This window comes from Calidris pugnax, unplaced genomic scaffold, assembly GCF_001431845.1.
Source record: "Calidris pugnax isolate Ruff unplaced genomic scaffold, ASM143184v1 scaffold174, whole genome shotgun sequence".
Lineage (NCBI taxonomy): Eukaryota > Metazoa > Chordata > Aves > Charadriiformes > Scolopacidae > Calidris > Calidris pugnax.
In genome coordinates, this window is record NW_015090907.1 from 464,352 (window position 1) to 483,700 (window position 19,349).

Sequence of the window (19,349 nt, forward strand, 5' to 3'; positions counted from 1 at the left end):
GTGCCGCTTAATTTCCCCTCCGGCTTGTCCTGCTGACAGATGGCAGCTCCAAATGGAAAACCATTTCCATGTTCATCAGAGGAGAAGCATTGTCCTAGGCTGAACTGACAAGGGACAGAAGCCAGCAGTGCTGCCATTAGTTACCTGGCTTCACATGGTGGTCAAAGCAGCATCCAGGTGCTTCCAAAGATGGGGACCACGCATGTCCCATTGTCTTAGTGCTTGGCAGAGTTTGAGAAACTGATATTATTTTATTAGCCCCTCCAAAGCAGAGGGGACTTGCTGGAAAGCCTCCTGACAGCCCAATTTAGTTGAGCTACAGTGACATCCAGTGGCTGTTCCCGATGGACCTCTTCAGGCTGAGCATGCATGTCTGCCAGGATTGCTGCACATCTGGCACAGGGAAATGCAGGTTTTTCTTCGTGCAGAGCAGAGCAGCGGGTTAGCAGCTGCAATCAGCTTAGGAGCTTGCTACTGATCTCAGACAGCTTCTGCTGCCCCTTAAAAGGAGAAGAGGGACGCTGTATTTTTACCTGCAGGTACATTTCAAATCCTTTAGATTTGTTTTTTGTGTACTCCTCACTGTTTACAAGCTCTTACAAACAATGCATCCCTGTGCAAGGCTTTCCACAGACAGCAAAAAACCTCTGCCACAAAGAAGCTTCTGCATGATGGCTAGAATTTATCAAAATAAGAGAAAATCCACAGAGGTTTGCTTTTTAACAAAAGTGCTGTCTTGCTAATGTTTAACTGTTCACGTACTGTGGGCAAGAAAAGGTCCAACATGGGGGGGATGGCAGCAGTCATCCCAGCAACTTTCTTGTCCTTGGACAGCTGCAGATATTTTTTAGGCACCATTGCAACAAGTAGTCATAAAAAGTCCAAAAAAGGATGATAGTGCTGCTATTCTCCTCATCTATTAAGAGCCTTTTTTACATTTCCAGAGAAAGGCAGGCAGGGTGTGTGAAAGTGTGCACCAGAAGCAGGGACTCATGGCTCCATGTGTTGACAGAACAATGGCTGGAATCAAAATTAGGGTAGAGTGGGAGGTTCCAGAGGTGGGATACACTGGGATCTACTGGGATCATCAGGAGTGGAGTTGGCATAGAGGGCAGGCTTCAAAGCATGAGATGATCAGTTCTAGGAAATCACCGGGTCCTCTCTCCTTTTGACCCCTTATAAACTTTGAGCAGATTTAGCACAAAAATAATCCTTGCATGTGTATTTTACACTCTCTGTTTTATGTTTGCCCATCCCTTCAGGAACCAGTGAAGACCTATTCCAGGACTCTGAGGGGCGGGAGGGATCTGAGCCAATTGAGGAACACCAGTTTTCAGACCTAGAGGAATCTGACGATGATGATGACAATGAAGATGAGGAAGATGAGGAGGAAGAGGAGAGCCAAGATGAGCCACTTTTAAACTTGCCAGAAGGCAAACACACCACCCTCCCAATACACTCTTCAGATGGCTCTCCGTCTTCTCAAGAGGAAGGCACCGAAATAGCATTGTCCTTATCCCAAGAAACTGTTTCCAGCAGCCAAAAAGTAGGTGAAGGTCAGCAGGCCTCCTCCTCAGGGCTGGAAACAAAGTGGTCAGCAGACAGCAGTGACATTGCTGTGTGCCACAGCTTCTTGAGTCTCCACAGACCAGCTTTGACCTCCACCGAACAATTGGCTTCTGCTGAAAGAGAGTCTGTCACAAGGCCACAGATGTCCTTACTTATGGACCTGTCACCCTCAAAAGACACCTCCCCAAGAAGAAGGTGGTCCCCAAGCCAGGACTCTGGCAGAGGTGGTGGCAGCAGCAGACCAATGCTAGCGAGAAAGCACCTACTAACCAAAAATGAAACTTCACCGAAACGGTTTTCACCAACTGGAGAACTGTCTTCTCTAAGGTGCCTGTCTCCAGGGAGAGGGTTGTCTCCTTGCCAGCGCGTCTCTCCCAGGAGGGAGGCATCTCCACTAAGATGTGTTTCACCAAGACTCGAGCTGTCACCCAGCAGGCATCTCTCCCCCAGAAGAGAGCTGTCCCCAAGAACATACCTTCCACCAGAAGGAGAAGTCTCCCCTGTGAGGCACTCATCGCCGAGCAGAGAGATGTCATCAGTCAGATATTTATCGCTGAAGAAAGTCTTGTCTCCAGGCTTCTCAGAGTCGCCAAGGTATCCATCCCCCGGGAAAGAGGACTTGCCTGGTACTAGCAAATCAGCAGCAGATGACAAAGTTCAAAGCTCATATCAAGCCCAGCATGGGATATTATCTTCGATGCCTCTACCTCACAGGTTCTTTGGCAAAAACGTACAGCTCTACGAGTCCAAGCTGGTAAGTTCAAGCCCCTCTTGCCTTATAGTCCCTGCAGTACGTTCTCTGATATGTTCTTTAATGAAGGTTGTGATGCTGCAGGGCACAGTGACTGTGACCAACGTCACAGGTAACCCAGAGAAAAGTGAGAGTGGACAGCAATGGGTTTTGCACCTGTTTTGGTCCTGCCCAACTCAGTTGAAGAGAAATAAAATTGTCCCTTCTCCAAGGGATTATTTACCTTCCTGACCCAACCAGTCTCCTGCTGAGACAAGAAATAAGGATGACCACTTAATAATGACTAGTTGTCACTAAGAGGCTTTTATTTTCCTGGGAATTTCACATTCATTTTTGAGATTTCGCCCAAAGTTGTGGCCATTTTTCACTGGTCAGTGACCTGAACTAGATCCATATTAGCCATTGTCCCCTGTTGCTGACTCCTGGGCTACGAACATACACAACCAGCTCTGTTAGATTAACTGCTGAGAACTGTTTGTTTGGACAACTCTGATTCCATCTCGCTTCTCTCTTCAGCACAGAGAGGTGTTTCCCACTGGGTCCAGAAAATTATTTAGTCTTTCTGCTGGACATATCAAATCCTATGGGTAAAGGAAAGTTGCATGTTCCTCCCACTGCTACAGGCAAATTAGACGTCGGGTTTGGAGGAACGTTTCACATTTCTCCTGAAGTGCTTGGTGCTCCTGTAATTTATGCTGATGAACATGAGATTCAGTTGCTGGAGTTGGTCTGCTGTGAAACTGGTGTGAGGAGAGACTCGAGCCCTTAGGGGCTGCACTGGGAAGAGAGAATCCTTTATACAGCCCCTGGAGAACCTGTCACGGCAGATGCTGACCCAGACCTTCTCCAGAAAAGCCATGCTGCCCAGTGTGCGTTTCTTCCATCTCTATGATAATGTACCTTATTTTGGTGCTGCCTTCCCCCTGCTTTCCACTATGAGTGTTGTCTTACCTTCTCCGAGACTATCTTTCATTTCAGGTCCAAACTTTTGCTTACTTTAATGCTATTTCCCCTTCTTGTCAATTAACTTCTTGTGGTGAATCTCAGGTCTGTGGAAACCCTGGTCCTTCAGTTCTAGTCAGGAGAGCTGCCCGCTGCCACTACTTGTACAAATCCCCCAAGCTCCCTAGTCCACAGTAGGAGACCGTATACCCCTGCTTTTCTGCCCATTCACACCTTTTAACTTACACTGTCACACAGATACCTTCTTGCTCTATTTTCCCGCTCCTTTTTAGCACCCCAAGTCACCACTGTTGCTCTTCTCATGTGCCTCCAAAGCAACAGTTAAAACCCAAATGGGAAACTTTCAATTTATCAGTCAGATGGACAGCTGGGATTTCTTAGCAAAATTGTGTTCCTGGTAGGGCTACAATAGACAGGTGGATTTATCAGATTCCAAATGGAGCTCTATGCTCAAAACTGGTGCCCTGTGCATCACTTAGAAACTTGGAGATAATTTCAGCCTAGCTTCAGTCAAGGCTTTCTGCCAAGGCTGTGCATCAGGCCTGACCGGGACCATCTCTCTTCCCACTGGCTCTTGCAGTAGGTGGCCTCTCCTTCTGGTGGCTGTTGCACCATTGAGATTATTTGTTTGGGGGTTTCCCAGCACCCCTGTATAGATCAAACTCTGCTGAGACTTCGTGTGGATAAGTGAGATTTAGAAAGTGTTTGGGCTTGTAATTGCTGACCAAGCAAACACTATCTTAAGTGGCTCTTGCTCTCTCTCTTCTGTTCTCTTTTGCTGCTTTCCTCTGTCACCTCTCAATAGAGATCCAGCTCTCAGGGTCAGGCAATTCTCCATAACCCTACAAAGAAATATGCCCTCCAGTGAATCCTCAGATTTTATACCTAACCCCATCCTATGGAAAGTTGATTTCAGTTTCTGTTACTTCCTCTTCTTGGGAGTCCTGTTTAGGGGTGTGAATCCTCAGACTTTATACCTAACCCCATCCTAATGGAAAGTTGATTTCAGTTTCTGTCACTTCCTCTTCTTGGGAGTCCTGTTTAGGGGTTTAGTTATTACCTCATCACTAATTAATCCATTTCTGTTTAGCCACATATCTCTCCATGATGTACATTAGGAAACTATGTGAAGCACCGAGAGAGAAAGAGGAAAAGGTAAAATGGCAGGGTCTTAACCCTTGATTTCTTCAGGCCACACCATGAGGGTGGTGGTGGGGACCACACTGATGGGTGTGCTTTATGTCAAATGAGAGTTAACTCTACCTGTCCCTTGGTCTAAAACATCCCTGCAATTAGCATCTGTAAGAATGTAATCCTGCTGTAAGAAAATACAGTAAAAATAAATAATGTTATTCTGAGCTTTCAGAAACCCCATGTACTGAAAGGGGCCCAAAGCAGCTCGGATGGTAGGAAACACTGGCATCCACTGCCAGGCTCTTAGAGGCAACTCTGGTAATATGACAAGGGGTAATGGTTTTAAACTAAAAGAGGGAAGATTTGGACTAGATATCAGAAGGAAGTTTTTTTATGCTGAGGGTGGTGAGACACTGGCCCAGGTTGCCCAGAAAAGCTGTGGATGCCCCATCCCTGGAAACATTCCAGGTCAGGTTGGACAGGGCTCTGAGCAACCTGGTCTGGTGGAAGATGTCCCTGCTTACAGTAGGGGGCTGGACTAGATGGCCTTTAAAGGTCCCTTCCATCACAAATGTTTCTATGATTTTGTAATGATCCAAGCTTGAGCCAAAGCCCTGGATCTGTGCCCCAACCATGGGCATATTTGTACCCAGGAGGGAAATGCTGCGGGTTGTGCTGCTCCTTACCTTAAAGGTAGAATAAAATGTTAACAACCTCAATCATTAGAGTGAGCACTAATGATGCTAATGCTATAACTTGTGCGTTGCACTGAATCAGCTGTTTCTTTTCCCTCTCCGGTGCAGAAGATAGAACCACGAAGCCCAACATGTTCACCTGGCATCACACAGCCCATCTGCTCCAGACCCTTGCAGGCACCTCATGAAATACATGTCCACACTCCGGGCCGAGGGGAGGAGAACATCTTCAGCCATCTCCCGTTGCATTCACAGCACCTCGCGAGGACCCCGTACCCTATGATTCCCATTGGGGGCATCCAGATGGTCCAGGCGAGGCCGAGCACCCATCCCAGCTTGGTGCCCAGCTCGGTCGTTTCCCTGCAAGCGGGATATTTTGCCTCTGGTGGCAGCAGCTTTGCCGAGTTCAGCCGGGCTCCCAAGAGGGACGAGGAACCGCAGGTCCCGCAGGAGCCGTCATCAGCATCAGTCTCCCCGGTTGCAAAGGTTTCTAAATATACACTGTCCCCAGAGCTTACGAGCAGCGGGTGCTCAGAAGAGAAAATGAGGACTAGTGAGCTTCAGCAAAAGACAGACCAGGAGGAATACAGGGTAAAAACGTTGGCTGAGTCAAGCCACGCGGAGCAGGCAGGCTGCTTGGGTTCCCCAGCCAGCCCCAGCACAACCGACGAGCACTCTCCAAAGCCTTCGATGAGCGGGGAAGAACCCTTGAAAAAAACGGGCAAGAAGCAATCTGGCAGCTCGAGCACTTCTTTCAAATCATCCTGCACTTTCATCTCAGATCTCCCCTCCCAGCCGCTGGACCGAAGCAGCAGCACTGGCTGCCTCTCGGAGCCCTCATCCAGCCACTCGCACGCCCAGCCCTTCTCCCTCCGGAGGAGAAACCTCTCCGGAGAGCCCAGTCGCCACGGGGGAACCTCCAGGAAGAGCAGTCCACACCTCGAGCACGCAGATTTAGGTCAAACTCAAAAAAAGGTGGATGAAAACACGGGAAGTACTTAAGCCTCCACCATCTGTTCCACCTTTAGGCTTCCTATGTAAAATCAACAGACATTTTCAACACTATTTCCTTTAGTATAATCATCGCTATATGAAGCACTCTAGTGAATGACCAAACCCATCGAAGATTCCTGGTTTTCTTTGTCCCAGTCTGGTATTATCTCCACATGTATGCAGTTACTTGTGCCTTTTTCTATACCTTTTGTTGCTTGAAATGTACAAAAATGTTTGAGGCTGTGAATATTTTTTTAGAGTTTTTTGGAAAGGGGTTTGTTAGACCTTGTCTTTTTTGCCATTTAGGTGTGCGTAATTATGGGCCTGAGAGATGCAGAAAGGAAAGGGTTAAGCATTTTAAGAGGAAGAAGATGCACTGAAAACAAAAAAAAAAACAAAACAGAAAAACTTTTTTATATTGATTAAATGGTTAAAAAAAAAAACCAAATCCTTGCTCCTGTATACAGAAGTTTATGATTTGTATTTATTACATGCTTTATTTAATTCTCGAAAAGTGCTTGGTTTTTTTTTTCTCGCATCCCTCTGGTTGCCTATGGTTGTGCTTTAAACAGTTGAGACTGCTTTACATTTGAAAAACGTGTTTACCCTGAACTTGTAAATGAAACTAGCACTTCCTTGAGTAGGGGGAGGTTCGTTCACAGCGATTCGATTCGCAGCGAGAGAATTTGTCACTCAAAAAAGAGAAAAAAATGAATCTTGAACATCCCTCCCTCCTGCAGAACCCATCAAAGCACTTTTTTAAAAAGGGACAAAAAAAAAAAAAAAAAAAAAAAAGGTTCTTCTTCAAAGATTTAACTGCAAGAACATAGGAATGTATCGCATGTAGACCCCGTGCCGGGAATGGTGTCTCTCGCTGGACGAGCCAGCCTCCTGCTTGCTTTAATCCTTCCATCCGCTCCACGGTGCCCCCCGCAAAGTCATGCCTGTGCCTGAGAGCCCCTCTTTTCTGGGGCTTGGAAGCCCTCTGTAAACGCCCTCCCTTGGTTTATAAATGGAAGTAAACTCAGCCTTGCAAGCTATTTTTCCTCCATAATTTCTCAGTTGCGGACAAGCTCCCTCCGTCCCATCCCCACTCCGTCCCAGCTGGTTTGGCTCCCTCCGGCTCTGGGGATGCTTTTTTTTTGTGCTCTGCTTGTTTGCACGCCTGCAGCTCAGTAACTCACCGGTGACTCTGCCTCTTATTTTAATTTTATTTATTTATTTAAGCAGAACGTGGCAAACGTAGTCCTTATTGTGCAGACGGGCCCTTTTCTTTGGTGTTTTGGAAGACAAAAGTGATGATGCTGAATGGTTGATGTTTGCAATCAGCTTGTTGTGCATGCATGGGAACTTTTTCCAGAGCAAATTTTTAACTCCAAGCATCCATAGCAGAGTAATGGCTTCTACTGCCAATAGATCCGATACCAAATACAGAGAGACCTGATGGAGCCATCCCTCTCTGTCCCGTTAACACACTTTATAACACACAAATCTTCAATACATGTTTGCCCAAGCAGACAGCAGGCTCTTTACTACTTCAGAGGGTTTTCTTGTCTATGGAATCTGTACAAACCTCTTTTTTTTTTTTTATTTTAACAAAAAAAAAAGATATAAATATTTAACCAGTGGACCAGTTCTTTCTTCTTTCAGAGCTGTTCCAGTTTATCGGGTACGTAATACACTTTTTAAAAAAAAATTAAAATAAAAAAAAAAATTAAAAGAAATCAAATAAAGTCCTGAATGAGAACATATTTCCTTGCCAGACTTGATGAGCTATGAACTGTTCCCGTTTCACGGGCAAATAATATAATTTTTTTAATAATCTTCTGTGATTTTTTTTTTTTTTTTTTGCTTTTCTTGTAAAGGGAATTAAGTACAAAAGAAGGTATCATGGAAATAACATTAAGGCTGTGACACTGACCAAAACTGCGTCCAGAATTCATTTATACCTTAATTAGCACTTTTATCAAGTTTCTCTTTTTCCCATCTCCCCCTCTTTGGCCCCAAGCCTGGAAGCTGGTCCTGCTTTCAAACCCAGCCAGATCCAGGAGCAGGGGCTGGGAGTTCAGCTCCGTGAAGCGACTCCCTCAGTGAAACTCTTAAGCACCAGCTTATATCCTACTCAGGCTTTAAGCGTGTGCTTAATGTCCAGATGACTGGGAGCAGACGATCAGCCAAGGTTGCTGTGAGCATCCCTGGCACCCATCCACCACATCTAGCCACACTTTGGACTTTCCTGGCTCCTGCCTCTTTTCACTCCCTTGCCCTTGTCACACTCTTAACATTGTTCCAAGGTAGCTTTTTGTATTTAATTTTTTTTTTAAATATATATATATATAGAAATTGTACATAAAGAAAAGTAATGCAACAGTTGTGCACTCAGCATCCTGGTTTTGTTAGGTGCTTTTACCACGAGCTTTGGGCTAGATCAAATTTGCTTGGCTTCTTTCTGTAACTGTATTTTAATCCTTGACCTTTTGATACTTTGCATGGGGGTGGGTTTTTTTTCTGCCTCTGTCATTTCTGGACAGAGAGGAAAAAAAGAAGAAACCCCAGCAAAACCCAGAAGTTACATTGTTTTCATTACAATTGTTTTCTTCCTTTTGTTGTGGATTTACTTTTTGTTATTTTTCATGATTATTTTTTAAAGTTTTTCCAGCAGCTCAAGACGAGTTGAAGCTTTCTGTGTCTCAGCTGCAGAGCACCAGGGCTGGAAGCCAGTGCTGCACAGGGCAGTGGCGTCCCACTACCTGGATGCCATCACCCACCGCCAAAAAATAAGCAGGGAGAGGAGTTTGGGGAAGGTCTGTGCAGCAGCGAGGTGCTCCTGGGCTGTGACCTGCTCAGGTCCTGTACCCACCACCTGGCAGCCATGGAGCAGGCACCTGCGGGGACTGCTGAAAACTCAGGAGATGGGAAAAAAAAACCAAACCAACCCACCCCACCCCCCCTCCACGGCTGTGGCTGAGTCTCAACCTGGTTGGGCTTCTTGGCAGCTGAGGGCATGGCGGGGATGAAATGGTGCTTCATGCTGTACCCAACGGGCGCAATATGGCCTATCGAATAGGCAAAAAAAATCACACACAAAAAAATTATATTGATATTTAAGGGCTAATTATCACACTGACAGCTCGGAGCTCCGTGGGAAGGGTGTCCTCCTCCGCGCTGGCACCAGCATCTCCGTCTGCGGGCAGGACAGGCACCCCACGAGGTGGCCCCAGCCCCGATGAGAAACCACAGCGTGACCTTGGGCAAACCCCATGGCCTCTGCCTTGCACTCCACCCAGGAGCACAGTGGTGCAGCTCCAGTGGTTTTCGTAGAGTTGCGTGTTATTTACGGCAGGGTTGAAGACTCAGCCATCACTGGTGGCTGCTTTTCCTACCTGAAGCCCCCTCTGGCTTCCCTGTGTCCCACTCAGTGAGAGCTGGTTTTGCAGGTCACAGCTTTTAATACCAGTCTGGGTGTCTCTTCTGTCTGCCAAATAGGGATGAGAAACCCTGATTTACTTTCCACAAGGGCTGCAGAGGTGGTTATTTGTGTCTGTCCAGATGCCTGGCAGAGAGCAGTTAGCAGTATTCTTTGCAAGAGAATGTATTAATAATGCAAATAGGCAAATTAAAAACCAGAGCCCAGCCCTTCCTTTTCATCTGCAGGTGGAAATCGAATCCCCTGCTTTTCTTATGGCAGAGGTTCTTGAATTTAGGCTCCGTGAAGGCGCATGGCCTCCAGAGACTGGCTGCTCCTCTTTCTTCTGTAGCTGGTTAATCAGCCAAAACCCTCCTCTGATACTTCCTTCCCTGGTAAGCTGTTTGTGCAGCTCCCATGAATGCAGGTACTCAATGGCAAACGGATACTCTGGCATCCAAGAAATCATTCTGCGTGGAGGACTTGGCCCACGCTCTTAAATAACTCCTTGAAGCAGTCATGTTGAGTACCAAGCCTTATATCCAGAGCTAATAAAGCACTTGTACGTTGGCTTAAGCAGTTCTGGAGTTTCACTAACTTCTTTGTGCTTAAGCATGAATTTAGCTTCTTTTATCAAGGTTGCAGAGCTCGGTGCCTTGCAGGACTGAGCAGACCATGGGAGGAGGAGAGGGGGGCAGCTGGCTCCCAAAACCTACCCCGTGCCTTGAAGCAGATCTCTGTCAGCTCTGATTATTCGCAGGTTGTTGGCTGGATACCCAGGAACTGCAGCAGGAAACTCTTAAAGGTAATGATGAAGTAGCTGTGACTTTACAGCTTATGACTGGGAAATGTATTTCACCACCTGCTCCAAAGGGGTGACATTTTCAACCCTGGTGTCTATGAAGTTACGCTCCTTGGACGGTGCTCGCTGATAAAAACGGGTCCTAAACCCCACTCTGGCTCCAGCCAGCACTGGGTGGGTCCTGCTGCCCTGAGCCCCGGGGTGGGATGTGGTGGGAGATGATGGTGGCAGCGCTGGGAGACACCAACTCGGGGGAAAGCCACTGCCAGCCCTGCCACTCGCTGGCCATCGGCTCCCGCGGAGTGATGCCAGGCACAACGTGCCACCGCCCCATCACTCTTCTTTCACCTTCACCAAAAAAAAATCTACAGAAGAGTCGGTTTTCTTTTAAGCCAGCTTTCACTTTTACCTTTTTTTTGTTTCAAATCCACCGAAGCAGCACCTGAACAAGCAATACACTTGGTCACACGGAAGTCATTAAAATTACTCCAATTTTCATGCAAAATGCTGGACAATTTGATCTAGCCCTTTTCTGCTGTTCTTGCAATAGCTTTTCATTTGCTGACTTGGTTTCATCATGTGCTTTTCTTTTTTTTTTTTTAATATTTCCATCTATTGCACAGTATTTACAAATAAAACCATATTGTAAATTATTTACAAAAAATAAAAAAAAAAAAAAAAAAAAACAGTCCGATGGCATAAAACCAATCTGTTTTCATTACTGAGATATGATGGCACTTACGATCACTTTAGTAAATGTAATGTAAAAAATAATAATAATAATGTGTACGCAAATTTAATATACATGGTCTCATGTAAGATAAATATTTGCCTTTTTTTCTAAAAGGTGTATGTATTCTGTAAGTGGAATAGTCTGTAGAAAGTTTCTATATGTTCTTAAAATGGCAATACATTCCAAAAAAGGTACTGTAAATATGTACAGCGTACAATGTAATTTGGTAGTTTTGCCTGTAATTTTATTTTAACTCCAGTTTCTATACTTGCATCTTGCAATGTCTGTATGGTTATATCAGTGCAAAAAAAAAAAAAAACGCAGGTAAAAGCACAGTCTGATAAAAAAAAAAAAAGAAACAAAACCACAAAAAATACAAAACAAAAAATCAAAAAGAAGAAGAAAAAAAAACTCAGTATTTGATGTTTGTGACCCTTATTGTAAATGACATCTGTACTGTGAATGAGAAGTTTTTACAAGTATAATATTGCCTTTACTACAGCTCAGATTGTCTGCTCAGTCTGAGCGTATTTTTAAAAAAATAGCATGTTGGAATAAATTTTAAAGTCCCAACATATTACTACTTGCATGACTGGCAGTCTTTAATTTTCCTTTTATGTAGCAGAGCGAGGGACCTGGGTTGTAAAAGGATGGAGGCAAATTCAGATAAACCAGTGTTAAGCTGCAGTTCCCCCCTCAAGCAATCTCCACCGAAACACCCCGGTTGTGTATAAAGTGCTGCCGTAACAGAAATGCCACAAACATTTTTTTTGTGGCATCTGGCCCCCTCCTGCTTTGCCCGTTTGGGAGCAACGCAGGGGCTTGTTGCACCCCAACACCTCTGTGAACCCCAACCCTTTCCACCACCCTCTCCAGAGAATGCAAGAGTCGGTGTGGAACCGACCACATCTTGGGAGCCAGGTCAATCTAACTCTGGTCGGTCTGAGTGAGGCCATTAGGAAGAAAGGAAAAAAACAAAAGAGGGAAAGAAGAAAAAAGAGAAAAAGAAAGAGAAAGAAAGAAAGAGAGAAAGAAAGAGAAGAAAAGGAAAAGGAAAAGGAAGAAAAGGAAAAGGAAAAGGAAAAGGAAAAGGAAAAGGAAAAGGAAAAGGAAAAGGAAAAGGAAAAGGAAAAGGAAAAGGAAAAGGAAAAGGAAAAGGAAAGGGAAAGGAAAGGGAAAGGAAAGGGAAGGAAAGGGGAAAGGAAAGGAGAAAAAAGAAAAAAGGAAAGAAGAAAAAAGAAGAAAGAAAGAAACAAGAAATAAAGAACAAAGACATAAAAGAGAAAAAAGGAAAAAGGGAAACAACAAAAAAAAAAGGCCTGTAATTTCCCCCTGGCTAATTGTCCTTGCAATGAAGCAGTCTGCCTCAGCCCATCCGTTCCCTTTGTGTCTCAGTAAACCCTTCTGGGCACCTTCCAACCTTCTCCTCTTTCCCCCATAGCCACCAGTGGGTCCGACCAGCCTCTGATGGACTCTCAGATGAGTCCAGAGGCAGAACCTGGGGGAAGGAAGATTTGAAAAATAGGTCAAGGAAAGAAATCTCTCCCTGATTTCTCTCTGTAGATGTGGAGCCGGGGCTGCCTCAGCCAGCAGAACCAGCTGCTCCTTTTCCAAACTTCGGGCCCTGCAGCCTGAAGAGTTGGCTCCTCAGGTGCTGGTTTCTGAGCATGGTGGCTGTGCTGGAGGAGGAAGATGAGGGACGGGTGGAGGAAGCTCATCTGGTCTCCATTTCATCTCACAGAAGCCACATTTCTGCATGTGCAGGAGGAAGAGGTGCTGGTGGCAGGGTCCAAACCTCCTGCCTTCCTCCTCTCCGAGATCTGGCTGGCTTTGCTGCAATTACTATTTTCTAATCCATTCATCACCCACTCAGAAGGAAGGAGGGTACCCGTCCCCAGCGCTCAGCTGGGGGAACTGGTCCCTGCTCTGTGCCTCAGTTTCCCCAAATAAAGTCAGCAATTGTGGCCTCCTCATAGGGCTATGAGGAAACTCCAGTGGTTAAAAGCACACTCAACAGCAAGGCCTGAAGATACAGAGCTTTGGGTACCATCTTCCCAGGGGTTCTCCTGTGCTGGAAAGGCTCAGGTGGCTTTGGGTGGTGGTTGCTGTGCTCTGGTCCAGGGGGGTTGTCCCTGCTCCAAGAGTCTGCTGGGTGCAGTGGAACTGGATCAAGCACTTTAGTCCAGGCATCCAAAGAACCTCTGTGGGCCAAGGGAGATGTGTGAGAGCCAGGGCCTGGGGGAGATCAGGTATTTTACTACCCTACTGCCTTCACAGGAAGGACATGGACCTGTTGGAGCAGGGCCAGAAGAGGCCATGGAGATGCTGGGAGGGCTGGAGCCCTTCTGCTGTGAGGACGGGGTGAGAGAGTTGGGGCAGTTCAGCTTGATGAAGAGAAGGCTCCAGGGAGACCTTAGAGCCCCTTCCAGTCCCTAAAGGGACTCTGGATCAGGGAGGGGAGCTATAAAATGATGGGGAATGTTTTCAAATTGAAAGAGGGGAGATGGAACTGAGATGTGGGGAAGAACTTCTTTGGAGTGAGGGTGGTGAGAGCCTGGCCCAGGTTGCCCAGAGAAGCTGTCGTTGCCTCATCCCTGGAGGGGTTCAAGGGCAGGTTGGAGGGGGCTTGGAGCAACCTGGGCTGGTGGGGACAGGGCAGGGGGATTGGAACTGGGTGATCTTTAAGGTCCCTTCCAACCCAAACCATTCAATGATTCTATGATTCTATACTAACACCTTGTATTTTCCTTTATGGTGGTTGAAGGCAACGAGTCCTGGCTGAAGGCCACAGGCCGGTGACGTTTGTTCCAGATATGCTGCCAGCCCCTCCAGCGTGTGCTTTAGCCACTGAATGGAGGAATGATTTTTTCCTTTTTAAAAAAATAGTTTCTCCAGTGCTTAAAAACAGAGACGCTTTAAAGGCAGCCAGAGCTGTCTGGAGAAGGCTGAAGCTAAACCCTGCTAATCTCCCAAACCTGGAACCAATTTGGTTTACACGAATCTCCAGAGTGGCTCCAATTAATCAGGTGTCCCAAGAAATTCCTTCCCCCTGAAGAGTCTTTGTTTTCTAGACACAGAGACCAGACATTTCCTCCCTGGGGAAGCCAAACGTAGCATCAAAATATTAAGAATCCTTTGGCTGATGTTCCAGGCTGGTTCTACCCTGAGAAATGCAGTCACCAATAGCCATGTGAGTGGGGAAGGTTGTGACGATACTGTGGGAAGTTCAGATCGGTGCCTCTCTCTGGGAGGCTGAAATTTCTGCCGCTCTTGTGAAATACCCGAGTCCCAGGGTGAAATGGTCTTTCCTCCTCCCCAGGTTCAACCTCAGCCTCCCAGCAGCTCGGGAGCTTGATTTGAGAACCTGGAAAGGTGAGTTCCTCTTATAACCAGACCTTTAAGTGCATCACAGGCATAAAAGCACCTTCAGAAACCTCTCACAGGGCTCCTGGCTGAAGAAGGAGCCAGATTTCCCAGCAAAAAAAAAAAAAAAAATAATAAATTGGTTTGCCTCCTTTCAGTCACTCCACAGTATTGCACAGAACTGCACCAAAGGGAGCTGCTAGCTGAGGGGTGGGTTTTAGCTGCACCATGTTGGAAGGTGTGGCCCAGCATTGCCACTGGGAAGAGCTGAGAGCTTGTGTGGAGAGGGAGCTGGATGGCTTTAGCAAAAAAAAAATATAATAAATCGGTTTGCCTGCTTTCAGTCACTCCACAATATTGCACAGAACTGCACCAAAGGGAGCTGCTGGCATGGGAGGAATAATGGGGGGGAAAGGACCAGGGATGGGGATGAAGTAACACCTTGGGGGAGACGCAGAAGCCAAGACAGGTTGGAGATGAGCACGGGCAATGCTGCACACCAAGGTCCAGCCCTATCAGCAAGTTTTTGGTTGGTTTCTGGTTTTAACTTTTCCACACCAGTATCAGTGCAAAGGGCTGAGAAGGCTGCCCTGGGGGGAGGAGCTGGCAGAGCTTGCTGGAAAAGAGCTGGGAAGAAGATGCTGAATGTGAAATGTTGAGAGCCACCATGGAGGGTGTTGGTCCTCTCTCCTAGTCTGGGTTGAGTGGAACTGTCATGAAGCTTGTGAGGGATGAAGGAGTAGGTAAACCTCAGATCTTCATGGTTTTATCTTGGTGCTCTATTTCCTACATAGATATGGGTGTGGCAGCTTTCCCTTGCTGTGAACAGGCTGGTATTGAGCTGTTTTAATCTGTTGATGACCACAGACTTCCAGAAGGAGAAATGCCTTTGAAGATATGGATTTGATGGAGTTTCTGGAACACAGGATGGATGCCCAGTGGCCCTGGTGCCTTCAGGAGCAGTTCTGGCTGTGCCTGTGGCCCTGGTCCACCTCGGTGAAGCATGTCCTAAGCCACAGGGAGCCTATGGGACTCCTTAATCTGCACTGAGCTGGTCTTGTTTGATCCTGCCTGTGCCTCAGGGTGCCATGTACTGTGGAGGAGAGGAGACCTGGGGGCTGAGAGGGACCCAGCTCTGGGGATATTGGGACTCCAGTGAGCTGATGGGGAGGAGGTATTGGTGGGGCAGATCACAGATGTGCACCACAGATGTGCTGCCTCACCATGGGGTGCTGCCCCAGTCTGCATCTGCCCCACATCCCCTTGTTGTGCATCAGACAGAGAGGGGAGGACATGGGCAAGCACAGATGGACCATGGTGGTGCCATCAAGCCAACATGTGTGACAGGGCCATGCTGCAAAGACTGGCCGGGGGACAGCTTGTTACATATGTCTGAGTGTCCGGCACTGAGTGCAGGGGAACACAACCCCAGGCAAAATGTGTGGGTGAGGGGAGGGAGCCCCCCTGTCCTGGGGGTGAGCTTGGCCTCCTCCCCACCGCAGCCAGATGGTTCAAGGCCAGGAGCCGGCGCATTGTCCCCTGAGGAGGTGTTTTTGCTGGAAGGGCTGGCATGGCCGGCACGGGCTGATGCTCGTTGTTATGACAACAGGAGGAGGTTGCTGTTTGTAGAGTAGAACGGGGAGGAAGGGAAGGAAAAGGGATCACAGAATCATAGAATGGTTAGAGCTGGAAGGGATCTTAAAGCCCATCCAGTGCTACCCCCTGTCCTGGGCAGGGTCACCTACCACCAGACCAGGTTGCTCCAAGCCCCCTCCAACCTGGCCTTGAACCCCTCCAGGGATGGGGCAGCCACAGCTTCTCTGGGCAACCTGGGCCAGGCTCTCACCACCCTCACACCAAACAAGTTCTTCCCCACATCTCATCTCCATCTCCCCTCTTTCAGTGTCAAATCCTTCCCCCTTGTCCTAAGGCTGCCCTCCCTGATCCAGAGTCCCTCCCCATCTCTCCTGGAGCCCCATTTTATGTATTGGGAGGCTGCTCTAAGGTCTCCCTGGAGTCTTCTGTTCTCCAGGCTGAACCCCCCCAACTCTTTTAGCCTGTATTCATAGGACAGGGGATCCAGCCCTCTGATCATCTTTATGGTCCTCCACTGGACTCGTTCCAACAGGTCCATGTCCTTCCTGTGCTGGCAGTGGAGAAGTTTTTAGCCAGCAAGGGGTCACACAGGGGCATGGGGTTAGCATGATGCAGGGATGGAGACACCCCCAGGGATGGGGCGTCAGGAGGGGTTGGGATTTGCACCTTCTCCCATTGTTCATGACACCACCATGTACAAGGAGGGTCTTGTGCATGCCTGACCCTCTCTGCATTGTGCATGCAGCTGGTGGGACCTGTACAGTGGGCAAAAACTGGGAAAATAATGCGCAGTATAAGACTCTGCTGATTATTGCAGCAGATCACTTGTGGGGAGCACTGGCAGGCAAAGCATGACTTCATTCTCCTTACAGACATTTCTTGGACAGCTAGCAAGACAAATAAAAAAATCACCTAATAACAAACTTTGTGTCCTGCTGGAGTCACCAATCTCCCCTCACAGCTTCTCCTGCCCAAAATGGGGTCGGCATAAAATCACAAGATGCAGGAAGCTGTCAGGGTAAGTCCACAGTGTCAGCTTGTGCTTTTCGTTTTAATCAGGTGTCTCATAACGTGCATTTCTCTGTAAAACCACAGCTCCTGGCCGTAGATGATTAAGTGAAAACCTTGGCTTTCATCATTAGAAAGATGCAAACAACCGTATCCTCCAGGTTCTGGAGGAACACTTGGGCCCGTGGCCCCTGTGAGCTTGCCAAGGGGGATTAACACCCGCATGAAATTCGTGACTCTGCCACTGCCTTCTCATGAGACCTGGTCACATCCCTTAGGAATGTGGTCGTGACTTTTCTAAAGGGACCATAAGCAAAGTTTTCAAGACCAGACTAGATAAAGGCCAGAGTAGCCTGGTCTGACCTCCCAGCTGGCCCTGCTCTCAACTCCCTTCCAACCTGAATTACCCAATGACCCTAAATGTGCACATCAATGTGTGAGGGATGGGTTAAAGCCTTCCAGGTGCTCAGAAGCAACAGTGAAGGCAACACCAGCTGGACATTGCTCCTGTACTCCTGTGCTCAGGAGTTTGGGGGCCTGTGAGTCAACCCCATCCCACTGCCCTCTCCAAACCACAGCATTGAAAGGTCACAAGTAACTTGCCCTTATGTCACACCTTTAACCAGATAACGAGGAACCCCTGTAAATCTGGGGAAGGAAAAAAGCCTGTAAGATGTGTCAGCTTCATTCTTCCTCAAATTACAGATCAACTACAGAAAAGACGTGGTTTCAGCAAAAGGCAGCTGCGGGTGAGAACATATTCTATCTATTATTTATCTCAAAAGGCCTTTCTCTGTTTTAGCAAGAAGTTGAAGGGCAGCTTATGCCACAGATGCACCCAGTCCTAAAGAAATGCAACATTCCAGCTGAAACATTTGGGTCAGGAGATGAAATACAAAACTCCCAGAGAGAGCAGGGTTGGGTTCATGGTCCGAACATTTGGTTAAACCTTTGGTCCTACATATGTGTGAGTACTGGGAATTCCCAGGCACATGTGGGCCATTGCTAGCTCTGGATTGTTCAGTTCTGCAACATATTTCACTTACAGCTTTTTGCTGCTCCAGTTTATTAACTGAGAATCCAAATTTTCACTTTAAAAATAGATTTCTAAATACTGTGGCTGTGAAGAAAAGCTGGAAATCATGAGCTTATATTTCCTAACATAAGGCAAATATGAAGAATGAAAAATGTATTATTCTTTTAACCTCATAACTTTGAAGACTTCGCTTAGGACTTGGCAACACATAGTGCCAACAGTGCCGTGACTGAACACTAAGCTCTAGCAGAGGAGATCTCCAATTTTAAGATCTGTGTAACACATTGGGACACAAATTTATTAAAGGAGTCAGGCTAGATAAAACAGGTAGTGTTTTAGGGTAAGTATTGTGCTCAAGGAAGATCTTTTCACGTATTTTGACGAGCTCTGTACCAGCGCATCTTGGTCTGGGGCATGTGTTACCCGGCTGGTGGCTGAACAATGGTGGCACGTGAGCATCCTGGCTGCTGGCCCATCACTCAGAGGGTGCTGGCTGGCAGGAGGCGAGGGTGAGGAAAAGAGGAGACAAGGGTTATAGATAAGGTATGTAGGAGCTGCACAAGGAAGAGGATATCCAGCACGGATGGATGAATGAATGGACCCAGGTATGGGGGGAAGCCTCCGAAGTGTAGGTCCATTTTGATGAGTGGAAGAGTTTGACTTCTTGAAGCAGACACTGCAGTGACTACAGGTTGATCCTCCTTTGGGGCAGACAGACCAGACAGTCTCCTCCCGGCTCATTTTCTCTACCTTCCTGACTCTTTGTCAATATTTGTGTAGCTATCACCCACTTTCTGAACTCCTTCTTCACAAACAAGGCCACAATCCCCAGACTCTCATGCAGGACTGGGAGCTGCCACTTTAAATCCTCCTCTCACAACCCAGCAAACAGCATGAGACTCACGGGCTGCACACAGCAGAAAAGGTAATAGCTATTACTAACAGCAAACCCATCTTCCTGGTGCTTTTATATATCTGACTGGAGACCTAATAAGCGCTGAATTGGTGTGTGATTTAATGAGTCAAACTTCAAAGCTGTTGTTTCAACACCTAATTCACTCATCTGGACTAATAACTGAAATGGGTGGCATTTTTTTTTATTTCCTTCTAGCAATTTATTATTTACCCTGTTGCTTTACAGCTCCTAATTTAATAAGTGCACTAACCCAGGGGTACTGCTTCAGGAAGGAGAAGAAACTGTGAAATCCTTCAGTCTCTCCTATGAACTGCTTTGGTGGACACAGGAGGTCCCATTATAGCATTTTAAGCCCTTTATGCCATTGGCAAGGAAGGCATGCAG

At 47.0% G+C, this 19,349-nt stretch overlaps 1 protein-coding gene across 1 annotated transcript in view; it reads left to right on the forward strand.

The window, feature by feature from the left end:
* The window catches only part of HIVEP3 (human immunodeficiency virus type I enhancer binding protein 3), a 291,528-nt gene extending 282,482 nt beyond the window's left edge, over nt 1–9,046 (forward strand). The window contains exons 11-12 of the mRNA XM_014949186.1: nt 1,263–2,323; nt 5,221–9,046. Of these exons, the coding sequence (XP_014804672.1) occupies nt 1,263–2,323; nt 5,221–6,114 (1,955 nt within the window). The 3' untranslated portion in view covers nt 6,115–9,046. The remainder of the gene's footprint in view (nt 1–1,262; nt 2,324–5,220) is intronic.
* Nucleotides 9,047–19,349: the final 10,303 nt, after the last annotated feature.